This window comes from Pongo pygmaeus, chromosome 6 (assembly GCF_028885625.2).
Source record: "Pongo pygmaeus isolate AG05252 chromosome 6, NHGRI_mPonPyg2-v2.0_pri, whole genome shotgun sequence".
In the NCBI taxonomy this organism is placed as follows: domain Eukaryota; kingdom Metazoa; phylum Chordata; class Mammalia; order Primates; family Hominidae; genus Pongo; species Pongo pygmaeus.
The window spans coordinates 138,826,457-138,842,709 of record NC_072379.2 but is presented as its reverse complement, the minus strand read 5'-3'; the positions used below and the strand labels follow the sequence as shown (position 1 = coordinate 138,842,709).

Here is a 16,253-nt window from a genome sequence, read left to right as displayed (position 1 = left end):
TCCTCATCGCTGCTTTACTGGGTGCCTGACTACTGTCCAGCTGACACCTTCCCAGTGCACAGCTCTCTCCTGGACTGTCCACTGTGGCCAGTGTTTGCTGGAATGGGGAGCACCATCTTACTTTTTAAACGCTGCCCTTCACTCGCAGCAGGAAGCGGCAGGAAGCTGCTCTCTCAGTACCCACAGCCTGGTCAGTTTTCCATAGCTAGCTTACCCTGACAAATGGGATTATTTCCAGTTTCCAGGCCATTCCTTCCTGCTGCTCCAACTCCCTGGGAATAAGTAATCAGTTGGCCACACCTACCTGGGAGAAGATATCCACATGAATTACTTGGATATTTACACCCAATGCAAAAATCTTACAGAGAGATGTCTTAAATGGTCGATTAATATATTTGTGTTAGCTTCTTAGCATGATTCTGAGTTAAGGCTTGGAAATAATTTCAATAATAGTTGAACTTGTGATTTCAAAGAACAAGAAGGTGCTATTGGGTGGGAGGTGCCCAGCCTGGGCCCACAGTCAGGTGCGGGAGCCGGTCCCTGCAGGAGGGGGGCTTCCGCTGGAATTCGGCTTCAGCTGTGAACGGTGGGCTCTTACTGATTTTGTCAGAGGTTTCTCAGAATCTTAAACCACAAAGAGGCAAACACAATGGCCTCTAACAATTTTCTGATGCACACTGATAGGTGCTGTCTCATTGGCTTGTAGTCACCCAGTTTGTAACTGGAAAGGACTTCAGATATCATCTGGCCCTTTGCTTCTCAAATTGCTGATTTTGACTCACTAGTGGTCATGAAATCAATTTAATGGGCTGTGACCAACTTGTAAATGTTTTATTTTTTATGGATAGAATACAATACAATAGAATAGATCAAAGTGGTTCTTATACTGTGAATAAGGTGTTCTTCTGTAAAACTTTTATTTCAAGTGTATGTGTGTGTATTAGATAACAATGTGGTTAATATATTATTTACTGAGGTTCATGATTAAACAGTGTCAAAGTCACCGACTTAGTCCAAATCCCACATTTTACATCTAAGAGAACTAAAGCTGGAGAGGGGAAGTGATTGGCCTAAATCCATTAAGGTAACAAGCAGTAGAGAGAAAGAAAGTTGAAGCTGGGATTTTAACTGCAGATTTCTATTGTAAGCTATCATGCCCTGTTGGATGTTTCTACCCAAAGAAGAGGGAATTGATACAGGTTCTTGATCTTTATGAGGGTGGGTCACAAAGACTTAGACAGCAGTAGTCATTAAAATATGCAGCAACCATCACCCATATGCTGTTATAGAAAGAGGATGGGGGAAAATGAACTGGTATAAAATAAATGGGCTGAAAGAAGAAGTTAGAAGTCCAGAAAATTAGGTAAACTTCAGAAGGGTCTTTGGATCAAGACTGGGAAAGAAGGTGGTCTTAAATCATAAGAAAGCACAGAAGCTTTGTAGCAATACACTATTTGGTATAATGAGATCATGCTGGTGGCAGATAAGGGTGAAGAGTCTATTAATGGTTCATTCAAGAAAAGTGGGACTCAAATCAAATTCTTCTGTCTCTTTGGTCTAAGCCACTTATTTATCTGTGGACAATTGTTCCTTTGATAATTCCACCTGTTGGGCAGTGTGCTTGGCTTGGTGATAGTTGTCCTGTGGACAACTTTCTTCCTATTCTCAAAGGCCTCCTAAAACATCAGCACACTATGTCAGGGCATTCACTTTTAGAGAACAATGGCCCCCTAAAATGCAATAATGCAGTTTAGTGAATTCCAATCATTTAAAAAATGTGCTCTTACAGGCTTAGTGTTCATGATTAAGCTATTTTGACCAGTGAGAATATTGATATTTCACTCACTGAATGATGCTCAATAATTATGACCTACAGACCATCATGATGGTCTCACATGAATTTTGCTTTCAGATTCACATTATTGGGAACTGCAATGCACAGCTTTGCTTTCAACGCTTTCATGAAAGCCAGCTTTCACCAACCTAGGGGACCCAAATATTGCCCATAGTTTGGCGTCATGGCCAGAGATGTTAGAATAATTCAGGACTTCTGTGATTAATTCCACTGTTTCAAGGGTATTGTGTTTTCTCAATGATCATAGTATATTTTCATTTTCATCAATTCCTCTTAGAATTGAGCCACATTTTTAGGTCAAACATTTAGCAAATGAGCCTCATACCAAGGCTTGCACTTTTATCAGCAGCAAAAACCTAAAGTTTGACTCCTTAGCATCAGTGTCTGAGAAGCTCTTCCACAACGGTGGCTTAATTTCCACCATTCTTCAACATCTATGATTCTACTGAGCTCCGTCCAGTTTAAAAACAAGTGCCATCTCCAGGTGTCAGCTGCCCAATTTGAGTCTAAATACTTGTCTTTTCTTGGACAAATCAGCAATAGTTTCCACCCCACCCTATCCTCAGCCACATGTTCAAGCCCAGTGTATTCAGATGTCTCGTATCTTCTAAGTCAAAGAACAAACATGTCCAACAGGTGAGTCTTTCAGAGCTCTTCAATTCCCGTGGTTCTTGATCCATGATGGTAGGCCAGGAGGTCTCACATAGCCACCTGCCAGTATTAAAGTAAACCATCTCTATGCTGTTCTTCAACCCCATCTAAATAGTACATAAACATGATGGTTAAGAGCAATTACATGAAAAGTGTTCACACCTTAGTCACTTCCGGAACACAGACTCTCCTAATGGATGGCACCATGGAAGCTGAGCTTTAAAAAGTGTTGAAACAACCTTGTTATTTTGATTGCTGATGCCACATGCTTTTCCTTATGTATCCCAAAGTTCTCAACTTCCTCACCGCCTGGTGACAAGGTGCTATTAGTTCATGCATGCTAGCTAATTAAATTTAAAAAATGGTGCTAAAAACTTCCAACTTGGAGGCATATGAGACACCTCCCCCTCCTGTGGTGTGAACTTTGAAGCTAAGTGTCAGGTCCTTTATACCAAAGGCTTATTTATTTGCTAAGTTGATTTTTTTTTTTTCAGTATGGGACCTAAGGTTCCCTGGGAGATAGATTGCTTCAGGCTTTGATACTTACAAAGATGTTCTTAGAACACCCTCCTGCAGCTAGGTACAAGAAGCTACAAATGTGACATCCAAATGAGGATATTCAGTGCAGCCCTGGCTTGTGATTAAGCAGTACAACAGAAGAGAGAAGTCAGAAATACACCTAGAATTTTATTATTAGAAATATTGGATAAAAGTGACATTTCAAATCAATTGGAAAAGGATGAATTTCCAGATGGAACTCTACCCTCTGGGGGAAAAATAAGGGTGTGTCCCTAACTCCATCTTCCAGACAAATTCCTGATATATCAAACATTCTACATTTTAAAAATAAAATTTAGAAAAACTAGAAAAATGAAAGTTTATGAGAAAATATCCTTGGTGGAGAAAACCTTTCTCAGTAAGAAGCAAAATGTAGACACTGTTAAAATCAAAGTCAACAACACAAAAACAAATATTTTCTGATTGGAAGAAATATACGATAAGCAAAGTCAAAGACAATAAAGAGGAGAAAATATTTAAGGCATATAAAAGGCTACTTTCTTTAATATGCAAAGAGCTTCTACAAATAAAGTGGGAAAAGATCAATAACCCAACAGAGAAGTGGCAAAGGATCCCTCAGAAAACAAAATACATTGCATTTTAAACATATGAAAAGATGCTCAAACTTGCTCACAATTAGAGAAATGCACATTGAAACTGCAGCGATATACCATCAAATGGCAAAGATTTAAAATTGTGACCACACATTTTAATGACAAGTATGGGAGGAACATATGCATATTTATGGGAATCTAAACTGACATAATCCCTAGAGAGAGAAATTTAGTCGTATTTATCAAAATTAAAAACATAGACCATCTTTGACCTAATAATTCCATTTCTAGGAATTTATCTTGCATGCTTACCCCAGGCATCAATGATGTGTATATGAAAATCTTCACTGCAATGGTGTTTGTAAAAGTAAGAGATGTTTATCAATTGAGAACTTGTTTTAAAAATTAGGATACATCCATACAAGGAAATCCTTAAAAATACTACCTAATTTAACAAGAATGAATGAAGCAAAATGGGACAATTTCCCAAATACCATTAATGAACAAAGCAAGGTTTTGACTTTAAAGAAATTTGACTATAAAGAAATTTTTAACAGAGGTTGCCTCTGTGAAGGAGCAGATGGGCCCCAGGGTGGGAGCAAGTGTACTTTTTTCTTATACTCATTTGTACTTTATGAATTATGTACAAAGTTCATGCTTACCTACCTACAACTTGATGCTCTGATGGGAGTATATGAGGTTATGCAACAAGGCCGGCATCATGAAGAGATCCAGGGATGCAGGTGCCACTTACCAAAATGGAGCAGCATAGGTGATGGATGCCAGGAAGTGTAAAAGTCAAGTTCAACAAGAGGGAGCCAAGATCAAAACTAAAGTGATGTTGGGGAAATGGGGATGAGGCTAAGTAAAAGTAGAGCTATAGAGCAAGCATTTAAAAGACAATGAGATAGGCTGGATATGGTGACTCATGCCTGTAAATCCCACATTTTGGGAGGCCGAGGGAGGTGGATCACTTGAGGTCAGGAGTTTGAGACCAGCCTGGCCAACATGGTGAAGCCCCGTCTTTACCAAAAATACAAAAATTTGCTGGGCGTGATGGCACATGCCTGTAATCCCAGCAACTTGGTTGGCTGAGGCACCAGAGAATCACTTGAACCTTGGAGGTGGAGGTTGCTATGAGCTGAGATTGTGCCACTGCACTCCAGCCTGCATGACAGAGCAAGACTGCCTCAAAAAAAAAAAACAAAACAAAACACACACACACATACACACATACACACACACACACACACAAAATGAGATAAAGGGAAAAGGAGCTTTGAATGGCGGCCTTTAGGAGTTGCTAATGACCTGAAATTAGGGCACTGTGTAAATATTTATTCTTACTTAACTATAAGTAATTAATAAAGGTTTATCATCTACTGGGTTACAAAGTCCAGCTACAAATTGGAGGGGATATAATCTCTATCCAAACAGGATATATTGAATATATATCAATATATGTTTATATTCAATATTGGTATATATTGAATATAAACCATATTCAATCACCAATGTATAACGATAATGTTGATTCTGTTCTTACAGAGTTTGGGAAGAAATATAAATCCAACTTGGGGCTCATTCTCAGCCTGAAGGAGATAACAAGTAATCATTAATTGATGAAGGTTATCCAAAGCAATAAAGCCTTGCCTTCTTTGTGTTACATGGCCAGGCTGCTGTGCAATTCAGGAGAGTTTTTTTTATCAAGTACCACCATCACTAATAGCTGTATAGGTATCCACGCCAGTCCTCCTGCTTTACATTAAAGTTCAAAGAAGGCAGAGACACCGTGTGTAGTTTTATTTACACAGAACCTGGCAAAGCAGACTACATAAGTAGACACTTGGTGAAGATATTTTGTTCTCGATGATGGTGGTGGTGGCAGTGTTGGTGGTAATGATAAACATTGATGTTGTCTGCCCATCTTGATGGAAACCTTCTTCAGCCCTATTGCCCCCATGGCAGGGAGTGGGAGGGGAATTGAGTAAGGAGTCAATTTCAATTTCCAGTTTTAAGCCTCAAACTCTTGAGTTGCTAGGGTGACAACTAGATAATAAATATACATTGCCATCATAGTTGGCTTTCCAGTCTCAAGCAGTGAGGAGATTTGCCCTGCCCATTTTTCTCCCAACATTCAGTGCCAAGCTGTCATCTAAAGGCCCAATACATCTCTACATGGCATCAACAGTGTAGAGTGTGGCATTTCACTTGTCAAATGATGAATCAATCTATTATTTCGGTTTTTAAGAGGACCAAGCTGGGATTGATTATACTTCCTAGTAATAAAAGTAAAATAAAAAATAAAATAAAAACTAATGTAATTTAAATTGTTCTCTGCAAGAAGGGTCTTTGTTGTTCATTGAGCATAGTCCATTCCCAATCAGTGAAACTGTATTGCTAAAATTTAAGCAGTAAGAAAATAACATTTAGAGTTAGAAAAGACATTCGATTTAGATTGGTTCAACCCTTTCATTTTTACACCGCTACCATATTGCCTCTAAATCTGGGAGTAGACACACTTAAAAAGAAGTCAGCGTTTTATGGCTCATCTTTTTTTTTTCCAAAGGAGAAAAGTTGATAGCTTTATAGGAAGAAATTATGCCATCACCTTTCTTTTTTCCTTTTCACTAGAAGTGGGAACAAAGGATGGAGATGATACTGCAATTTTGATCTCCATAACCTCATTTGAAATCATTCTCTATGATTTAGGTTTTCTTGAAATGAAAAGGATAAATTGTGTTAACTTAGTTAAAGTTGGAGGAAAAAGTTGATTGGATATCCTGTTGTCAAGGAAACCAATTCGCTCCACCTCTCTCTCTCTCTTCCCCCCCTTCTGTCTCTCTCTATCTCTGTCTCTTTCTCTCTCCTTTTCTCTCTCTGCCTCTTTCTCTCTGTCATTTTCTCTCTCTCTCCTTCTCTCTCTCTCTCTCAAACACACACACACACACACACCCACACACACACACACACAATTAGTTCATACAGTGCCCTTTAAACCCTTCATCTGGCATTACAAATTATTTTTAAATACCCAAAGGCTCTACTTTGGATATCTGCACAAGAAGCACTCAAGAAAAGTGGTTCCTAGAAATCAAACTCAGTCAGGACTTTTTCTGATTCTGGTGAAGGCACTGTCATTCTGAGTCAGTGCTGTGTCTCAGAAGCATATGAGACAGTCTCCAAGTCATTGCCAAGTCAGCTGCAGAATGAGACTGTTGGAAAGAAAGAGCTGGAATGAGAACCTTTAAAAAGCAATAGACTGGGTGCAGTGGCTCATGCTTGTAATCCCAGCACTTTGGGAGGCCAAGATGGGTGGATCACTTGAGGTCAGGAGTTTGAGACTAGCCTGGCTAACATGGCAAAATCCCGTCTCTACTAAGAATACAAAAATTAGCCAGGCATGGTGGCGGGCGCCCGTAATCCCAGCTGCCCGGGAGGCTGAGGCAGGAGCATCGCTTGAGCTCAGGAGGCAGAGGTTGCAGTGAGCCGAGATCATGCCACTGCACTCCAGCCTGGGCGACAGAGCGAGACTCTATTGCAAAACAAACAAACAAACAAACAACAACAACAAAAAACAAAAACAAAAAGCAATAGAACCACACAACAGTAAGAGAAAGGTAGACAGTTCAATTTCTTGAGCCTTTATCGAGCACCTATCACGCTTAAAGCAAGAAGCTATGCACTAAAAAGTGAAAATGAAAAAGTAAGTGAAGGCCAAGTTGAAAGAGATCTTAGGGAGTCAAGCAGGGTTGCTTGTTATTTAAAGACACGCCTTGCCTCCCCACTCGTCCATCCGAGGAGTACACCTCCCTGCTCCATCAATGTCAGGCTGGGCCAGGCGTCTTGCTTTGGCCTCAAAGTGGCCACAGTGCCCTCCTGCCCACATCTTGGGTTTAGCCATGTGACTTGGTTTAACCAATAGGGTATAAGCAGAAATGATTCAGCAGAAATGTATAATGTTCTTGCACCATCAGGCTTGCTCTCTTGAGTCTTTGCCTTTACGGTGAGAACCTGACAGCCGAGCTTATACTTCCAAAGAGGATGAGAGACATGCAGAGCCTTGGTGCCCCACATGAGACCCTCCCTGGCAGATACACCCAGAAGTCCAGCGGAGCCATCCAACCAAGTGCAGCTTAGGCCAGCCAACTCCAGCTGACCCTTAGACACATGATAAATGATAAATTATTGCTTATGTCACTGAGTTTTGGGGTAGTCCATTATGCAGAAATGACTAATACAGAGAGCATCTTAACAGCTTAATTTATTACTTTTTCAGGACCACATAGCAAACCAAAAAGTAGGTAGTAGAACTTGACCAAAACTGTGGGCCTCCTAGGAGGGGCCATTTCCATAAAGAGGACAAGCCAATCCCTTTCAAAAATGGGTATCAGGAGAACAGACATCATGAATCCTATGGAGATAGGACCCCCAAATCACTGGAGCCCATTGGAATGTACATCAGCAACACAGGAGAACTTTAATGCACCTACAAAAGTGATCACTGACCCAGAGGTCTACGAAAAGCTGCAAAAAAAATCGCTCAGTGGCTGAAGAGAAGCTGTGTGAAAACCAACTAAAATGATTAGAACTTCAGTGTGGAAAGACACATGTTGAGAATCAATACAATTCAAGCCTGTTAAATCTTGAATAGAGTAAGTGGTCTGAACGTGGATTTGCTCACCAGAATCTGGAATTTTAGAAACAAAGGAGAAATTCAGAGAAAATAAAGAGAAGGGTTATATTACTTTACACAGCCAAGAACTAGGGTGACCATATGCCCCAGCATATCCGGGATAGTCTTAGGTGACACGATCATCCTGGGGTAATTATTAATAGCACTTCCTTTCACTTTCAAAAGGGAACTGGACTGGGTGATAAATTACATGGTGATGTTGCTGGCAGCACACTTTCCCCATGGGCTGAAGGACACGAGTCTGAGTAAGGTTCAGATATGCTCATGGGGTAAGACCCGCTGTGCACTGTCAAGGCAAGTTGGACAGTTTGTGCTCTGAGGCAAAGAGGCCACCACATCCCATGGCAACACCCCTCAGCACAGCAAGGGGAGATAATGCTGTGCCCGGCCCAGCAAGGCTGCAAAGCCTGGAAAGTGGTACTCTTTCAGGCCAGCAGAGTCCCCCCGTGGGCAACCCCAGGGTCTTCTCTAGAAGCCTTGTCTGTACGGCAGGACACCCTCTTTGTGGGCCCTTTGAAAAATAGAAACACATACAACATTCCTAATCTTGGCATTTCTTCCATATCAGTTCAACAGGTGAAAATCAAAATATCATACATAATAGAAATGTTGAGTTTCCTTCTTACCCACACAGAGGTCCATACAGCTTTCTGAGCTCCATTTGACTTTCCCAAAAACCCTGAAGGAAACACAGCACTATAGTAAGAATAAGATTAAGCAAAATTCCAACTATTCAAACTTATTCAGAAAAAAGTCTGGAACAGCAAGAATACAATTACAGAAACAATAAAAAAGAGTGGAAGTTATGTTGCTTTCAGGCACTTTGAAACATTAGAATAAACAAAGGCTTTAAAAAATTGCCATGTAAAAGTCTTGGACAGGAGAGATCACCAGTTCTTAAACTACTTATGTATACTTGCTGTTAAATATTCAAAAAGTTTGCTTTCTCAACTATAACATTGCCCTCTGAAATTTGATTTAGCATTATCATATGGCCCTTTTTACTGCCACTATATGTAACTTCTACTGAGTCTATCAAAATTATCACAAATTCTGAATTATCATGATCCATTCAAGTTAAACTTTAATTCAATTCAACATGTTTAAGATATATAAGACAAAATGCTAGACACTTTGTTGTTGTTGTTGTTGTTGTGGTTGTTTTGTTTGTTTTTTTGAGACAGAGTTTTGCTCTGCCACCCAGGCTGGAGTGCAGTGGTGTGATCTCGGCTCGCTGCAACCTCCACCTCCCGGATTCAAGTGATTCTCCTGTCTCACCCTCCTGAGTAGCTGGGATTACAGGCATGTGCCATCATACCCAGCTAATTTTTGTATTTTTAATAAAGACAGGATTTCACCATATTGGCCAGGCTGGTCTGGAACTCCTGACCTCAGGTCATCTGCCTGCCTTGGCCTCCCAAAGTGCTGGGATTACAGGTGTGAGCCACCGTGCCTGGCTAGACACATTTTATAATGGGAAAGAAGTGTAGCTGGGTTGAAGGAGGGGTGGAAAATGCTAGATCCATTGTGTGGTGGGAATGGACTAGACCTGAAAATACTCATGAGTTGGGGTGGGGGTGGGGGGTGGCAAATGGTAGATTTGTGTTGTGAGAATGGAATATGGGGCGGATACATAAGGGGTGGAATGAAGGTGGAAAGTTGGGGGTTAGAAGTGTGGATGTCCTGCATGGAAACACATGCCTTTCTCATGAAATCTACTGAATTCTGCAGCGTAAGCTTGCCATACATCAAGGAAAGCATATATGAATATAAAAATAGTCAGCAAAATTACTATGTTCTAAAAAGAACTTGGCAGGGCTTGTAGCTGTGAGGATGGCGGGCTGCAAAGGAGCATATGTGGAGGCTCTCCAGAGGTGGGAGCACAGCGTTCTCCTCACATCGACAGCTATGCCGTTTTCCTCAGAATGTTAATACCAAATTAATTATTCCACGGAATACAACTGATCATTTCCCCCCAGAAATGTGTGAAATGCATTTTCTTTAGCTTTCCGATCTGGTTTGTTGTTCCATCTTGACACTTAAAAATTTCTTCACACTTGTTTCAAGGGGCTAACAGGAAGCCTCATTGAGACTGTTGTTTGTGAGCTTAAAAGTTGTGAACTGCCCACCCCAGAGAGACAGATGAGAGGAGAAGGTGTTTAAAAATGCTAGGAAGACGGAAACAACAATGACAAATCATGGAAAAGGTGATGGACACAGAAAGGAATGGAAAAGAAATAATTGAGAAGGTGGGGGCAGAAAAGGACAGAAAGAGCAGCTTTCTTTTCTATCTAGTGCCAAAGGCCAGCCTTTCCGGAGGTAGGGATGGGGGAAATTCTAGAGATGTTGAAGGGATATTATCAGGATTGTCCCAAATTTAGTCTTCCTGCCTTTGTTTGGCTTGGTGGTTCTTCCCATGCAGGGTCTTCTGGCTCCTGGTGTTGGGTCTGGAGTCAGTGTCCCCGTGACTTAGCAGAATAAGCCATCTGGCTTCTGAGAAAACCCAATGTGAGAAAAAATAACTGTAGACCATAAAGTCCTGACCTATATCTACAAATGTCTGTTGGCCGTTTCCACTGGCATGTCACTCTGGCAAATCCCAAGCAACATACTTAAAATAAAACTTGTCTTCTCCCTGAACCACTCCCCCACCCAACGTTTTATTTCTGTCAACCCATGGCCATTCTCCCTGTTCCCCTGGTTCAAAGCTTAGACTTATGTTTGACTCACTTTGCCTTGAACTCTCTACACTAATTTGTCACAACAGTTCTTCATTTTGCTCCCAATTATCCATCTCTCTTCACTCTCATCACCGACCAGACCGAGCCATCGTGGCTTCACCCCTGGACTTCGGCAACAGTTGGGTTCTACAGCTCTAACCTATGTTCTTCTCTCTTGCAGAGTGTTGCCCATTTCAATGTGCCTCTCCTCAAAATGTTAACACACAAATAGTTCTTCACTTGCCTTCCTACCCTGTAAGCATCTAGTGCCCCTTTCTCTCACCCAACTACATTGCCCAGTATACCTTAGCATTTGGCCTCTAGTCAGTCCAGGCTGCTGGTCAACCTGTGCAGTCATTCTCATGTTGGTGCGCTCACATACATGGTGCTGCCCACCTGGTGTGTGTACCCTCGTCTCTATGTCCACAGGCCCTGAAGGACCTCCTTCTTCAGGAAGTTCCCTAGGATGATTCTAGCCCTGACAGATCGCCCTCTCCTCTGACGGAAGATTACAGCTACCATCTATACCACCCTATTTAGTGCTAGGGTGTATCTCATCTGGTGTTGCATGCCATCATTTGACAGTGCACTTGAGGGCACAAGTAACCTCTTCTACACTCTAGGGTCTGGTGTATTTAGACACGCAATATATGGGGTTTGGGGGAAATGGGTAAGTGAATGGATGACAGGACTCAATACATATTGATAGTGATGAGAGATGGATTCTTGCCATCACATAACAATTCATATAAGTAGAGGAGGGCTCATGGCATCACAGAACACCTTTACCGCTCAAGGTGTGGGGACCTGGACAAGACCAATGTTTCATGCAGAAAGCCTGTCCTGGGCTCAGCATATTTTATTTTATTTTATTTTATTTCATTTTATTTTATTTTTTGAGACAGATTTTTGCTCTTGTCGCCCAGGCTAAAGTGTAATGGCACAATCTCGGCTCAGTGCAACCTTCACCTCCTGGGTTCAAGTGATTCTCCTGCCTCAGCCTCCCAAGTAGCTGGGATTACAGGCATGTGCCACCATGCCCAGCTAATTTTTTTGTATTTAGTAGAGACGGGGTTTCACCATGTTGGTCAGGCTGGTCTTGAACTCCTGACCTCAGGTGATCCACACGCCTCGGCCTCCCAAAGTGCTGGGATTACAGGCATGAGCCACCGTGCCCGGCCCTCAGCATATTTTATGATGGAAGTCAATGGAACACAGCCCTTACCTGGCGGAAAAATGTCAAGTTCCCAATAAAAGGAAAAGGCTTGGGATGTCTGAGGCCTAACTTCTCCAGTCTTGAGAATGCTGACGTGGAGTACCTGGAGGGAAAAGCAGATTTCAAAAGCTGAGAAATGAAGTTGCATTCATGCTTTAGGCTCTATTAGGAACTGGAATTACTGAGCTCTCTGGAAGTAAAGGCAAAAGAATAGGTTTCCAGTCCCCACATCTAAGAACCAAAAAATTGGAGGCCTAGAGTTGAGTGAGTAGAATAGGAGTCCAGTCAACCTCCTGTTGAGTGACCGGCTGGAGATCAAGGAATCCTGAAACCTCTGAGCTGGAGATGGCTTAGAGATGATGTAGTCCATCTCTGACCTAGAATTCCTCTTAATAAATTGTTTTAAAAATGCCCCTCTCTCCAATTCCTTTCCTTTGCCTCTAAATCTATCATGAGCAATTGCTCAGAGGGCAAGGTAAAAAAACTAACAATGGCAAAACTCCCTGTGCAAATGTGTGTATTTTCACGGTCAAGACTAACCCCTCCCTGCCACACACATAATTTGTCCCTCACCATATTCCCTGGCCTTATAGAGAATATTAAAAATAGGAACGGAGGGAAGGCGCCATGAGGAGAAGACCTATCACCAAATGCTTACAACCTCTTTAAGTCTTTGTTTTCTCGGCCCGCAACCATATGGGAAGCATATTTTCTTAACCAAAAATCAGGAAGCGTGGTCCGACAGATTTCTGTGCCACTTCCCAGGAGAAAGCGGCAGTCTGAGAAGTGCAGTGTGGCTGTCAAAACATCGGAATTACTATGGTATTTCAACAGTTTATAGGAACAGAGGGATAACACAGTTAAAGTCAGAACTGGCTTAGAAAAACCTGCACATATGGCTCTGATCCCTAACCAGCAGCCAATTAGGTCAAAAGTTCAGTTAGTTCAGCAAAATTAATGAGTCAAACTGGTTGTTTAGCATCACGCAGAGATCAGCCAAATCACAATTTAAGGGCAAGGAAAAACATGGAGACTATCAGTACAATCTAGCTTTCTGTGTGTATTGAAACTCAAACGATTACTGCTATAAGAATCACTCTTTTTCGAAGGACAGAGTATTTGCTATACTCTTTGATCTTTCCCACCTGCAGTCAATAAGGAGCACTTAAAATAAAAATACTCAAATATTCAGGGAAAGGAAACACAGCTTAAGCGCTGGTTTGCATTATTCTGAGCAATGTGCTATTTATTTCTTTAGAGACAGGGTCTCTTTCTGTCACCCAGGCTAGAGTGCAGTGGAGGCTCGCTGCAGCCTAAAACTCCTGGGCTCAAGTGATTCTCCTGTCTCAGCCTCCCAAGTCGCTGGGACTACAGGTATGTGCCACCACTCCCAACTAGTATTTCAGATTCTATGTAGAGACAGGGTCTCCCTGTATTGCCCAGGTTGGTCTTAACTCCTGGCCTCAAGCGATCCTCCTGACTTGGCCTCTCAAAGTGCTGGGATTAAAGGCATAAGCCACCACACCTGGCCAATGAGTCAATTTTTAAAGTGGTCACAAGGGAGAACCAGGGCCGAACGGGAAGGCAGGATGTTCTCTATCCCAAGTTATCCTAAGATTTCCACCGTAGGGCTCCATTAATAGGTTTGAATGAATTCCCAGGACGTCACATTTAGGTCCATGTTCAAGTGTGATTACAAACCACACTCAAGAGCCACGCGCGAACGCCAAGGATTAGTCATACCAACACTCCTCTTCATTAGTGTGAGTACCGAAGGTTGACAGCACAGTTGGTAAAAGTTATTCTTTCAAGTGGACCACAATGTTTTAAATAATTCCCCTTACAACGGAGAGGAAAGACCAAAGGAAACTTAGCAGCCCACTTAACACTTTCTTTAACATCCTCAAATCGACGTCTATGTTCATTTCTTCATCAGCTTTTTTGAATTATTTTCTAAAAGTAATCTCTAATGGGTAGAAAAAAAGATGTAGACCTTGGACCACATAATTACATCTTAATTTTGTAATTAGATGTCTTGATTGTCTAAAGGACAAGAAGTCTGTGCCTAATTATACATTCTAATTATTATGCAAGTCCATGCCCTAATTATGTAACTCCACTTACGAAAATACTGCTAGTGTGTCTATGCACAAAATTCAGACATTTTCAAACATATGGCATCAGCAGAGTGTCCTAGACACCACCACAAACTTCCCTTTGTAGCCTCGACTCAAATCTGGAACTTGAGCATTTGTAGCCTCGACTCAAATCTGGAACTTGAGCATCTTCAGCTGGAAACTGGCCAAATATTGCCATCAGTAACTCAAGTTCCTGCACCCAAATCTGCAGGGACAGATCATTGCCACCAAATTTATGGGCAAAATAGCAACATGGGTTCCATTTGTCTCCCTACCACTTCCTTCTCTGCACTCTTGTTTCATATCCTCTGGTCTCAGGGTCCCCTTGCTGCCCTCTGACTGTCCCAACACGTTCTTAATCCAAAATCCATGAACCTCAGGTGTAATGGGTTGAATTGTATCACCACCAAAAAGATAAGTTGAAGTCCTAACCTCCAGAAGTCCTAATCTCAGAATATGACCTTATTTGGAAATAGGGTCACTGCAAATGTAATTAGTTAAGATGAAGTCATATAGGCTGGGCACGGCGGCTGATGCCTGTAATCCCAGCACTTTGGGAGGCCGAGGCAGGCAGATCACTTGAGGCCAGGAGCTCAAGACCAGCCTAGCCAACATGGTGAAACCCCATCTCTACTAAAAATGCAAAAAATTAGCCAGGTGTGGTGTTGCATGCCTGTAATCCTAGCAACTCGGGAGGCTAAGATAAGAGAATCTCTTGAACCTGGGAGGAGGAGGTTGCAGTGAGCCAAGATTGTACCACTGCACTCCAGCCTGGGCGACAGAGTGAGACTCTGTGTCAAAAAATAAATAAATAAAATAAAGTCATACTGAAGTACAGGGGCCCCTCAATCCAGTATGACTGGTGTCCTTATGAGAAGATGGCCATGCGAAGACAGAGATTCACAGGAAAGTGCCGAGTGACTATGAAAGCAGAGATTGGTGTCAGGCCACTGCAAGCCAAGTTATGTCAAAGAGAGTCAGCAAACCACTAGAAGCCAGGAAGAGGCAAGGAAGGATTCTCCCCTACAGATTTCATAGGGAACATAGCCCTGCAGACACCTCAATTTCAGGCTTCTGGCCCAGAACTGTGACACAGTAAATTTCTGGTGATCTGGGTGTGGTGGCTCATGCCTATAAAACTAGCAATTTGGAAGGCCAAGGTAGGGCAATTGTTTGAGCCCAGGAGTTTGAGACCAGCCTGGGCAACACAGCAAGACCCTCATCTCTACAAAGCATAAAAAAATTAGCCGGGTGAGCCTGGTCATGGTGGCTCATGCCTGTAATCCCAGCACTTCGGGAAGCCAAGGGAGGCAGATCACTTGAGGTCAGGAGTTTAAGATCAGCCTGGCCAAAATGGCGAAACCTCATCTCTACTAAAAAAAAAATACAAAGGTTAACCAGGCATGGTTGTGCATGCTTGTAATCCCAGCTACTCGGGAGGCTAAGACACGAGAATCGCTTGAACCCAGGATGTGGAAGTTGCAGTGAGCCAAGATTGTACCACTGCACTCCAGCTGGGATGATGAAGCAACACCCTGTCTCAAAAAAAAAAAAAAAAAAATTCGCCAGGTGTGGTGGCGCATACCTATGGTCCCATCTACTTGGAAGGCTGGGATGGGAGGATCACTTGAGCTCAGGAGTTTGAGGCTGCAATGAGCCATTTTTATACCAGTACACTCCAGCCTGTGTGACAGAGCAAAACCCCATCTCAAAAAAATGAAAATAATAATAAAAAATAAATAAATAAATAAATAAATAAATTCTGGAGTTTCCAGCCACTCAGTTTGTAGTACTTTGATATGGCAGCCCTAGGTAAGTGGTACACTAGGGATACCTATGAGTGAGTCTTACAGGGCCAATGAAAA

At 42.1% G+C, this 16,253-nt stretch overlaps 1 protein-coding gene across 3 annotated transcripts in view; it reads right to left on the bottom strand.

Annotated features, from left to right (window-relative positions):
* Positions 1 to 16,253, bottom strand: part of TBXAS1 (thromboxane A synthase 1) — a 190,096-nt gene that overhangs the window by 135,317 nt on the left and 38,526 nt on the right. For 2 of the 3 annotated variants that reach the window (XM_054493971.2, XM_054493973.1), the window contains exons 2-3: positions 12,260 to 12,353; positions 8,941 to 8,993 (exon numbers count right to left, since the gene is read on the bottom strand). In XM_054493971.2, coding sequence (XP_054349946.1) covers positions 8,941 to 8,993; positions 12,260 to 12,353 — 147 coding nt within the window. Of the gene's footprint in view, positions 1 to 8,940; positions 8,994 to 12,259; positions 12,354 to 16,253 lie in introns of those variants that run through there. The other variant, XM_054493972.2, reaches the window with a different exon arrangement.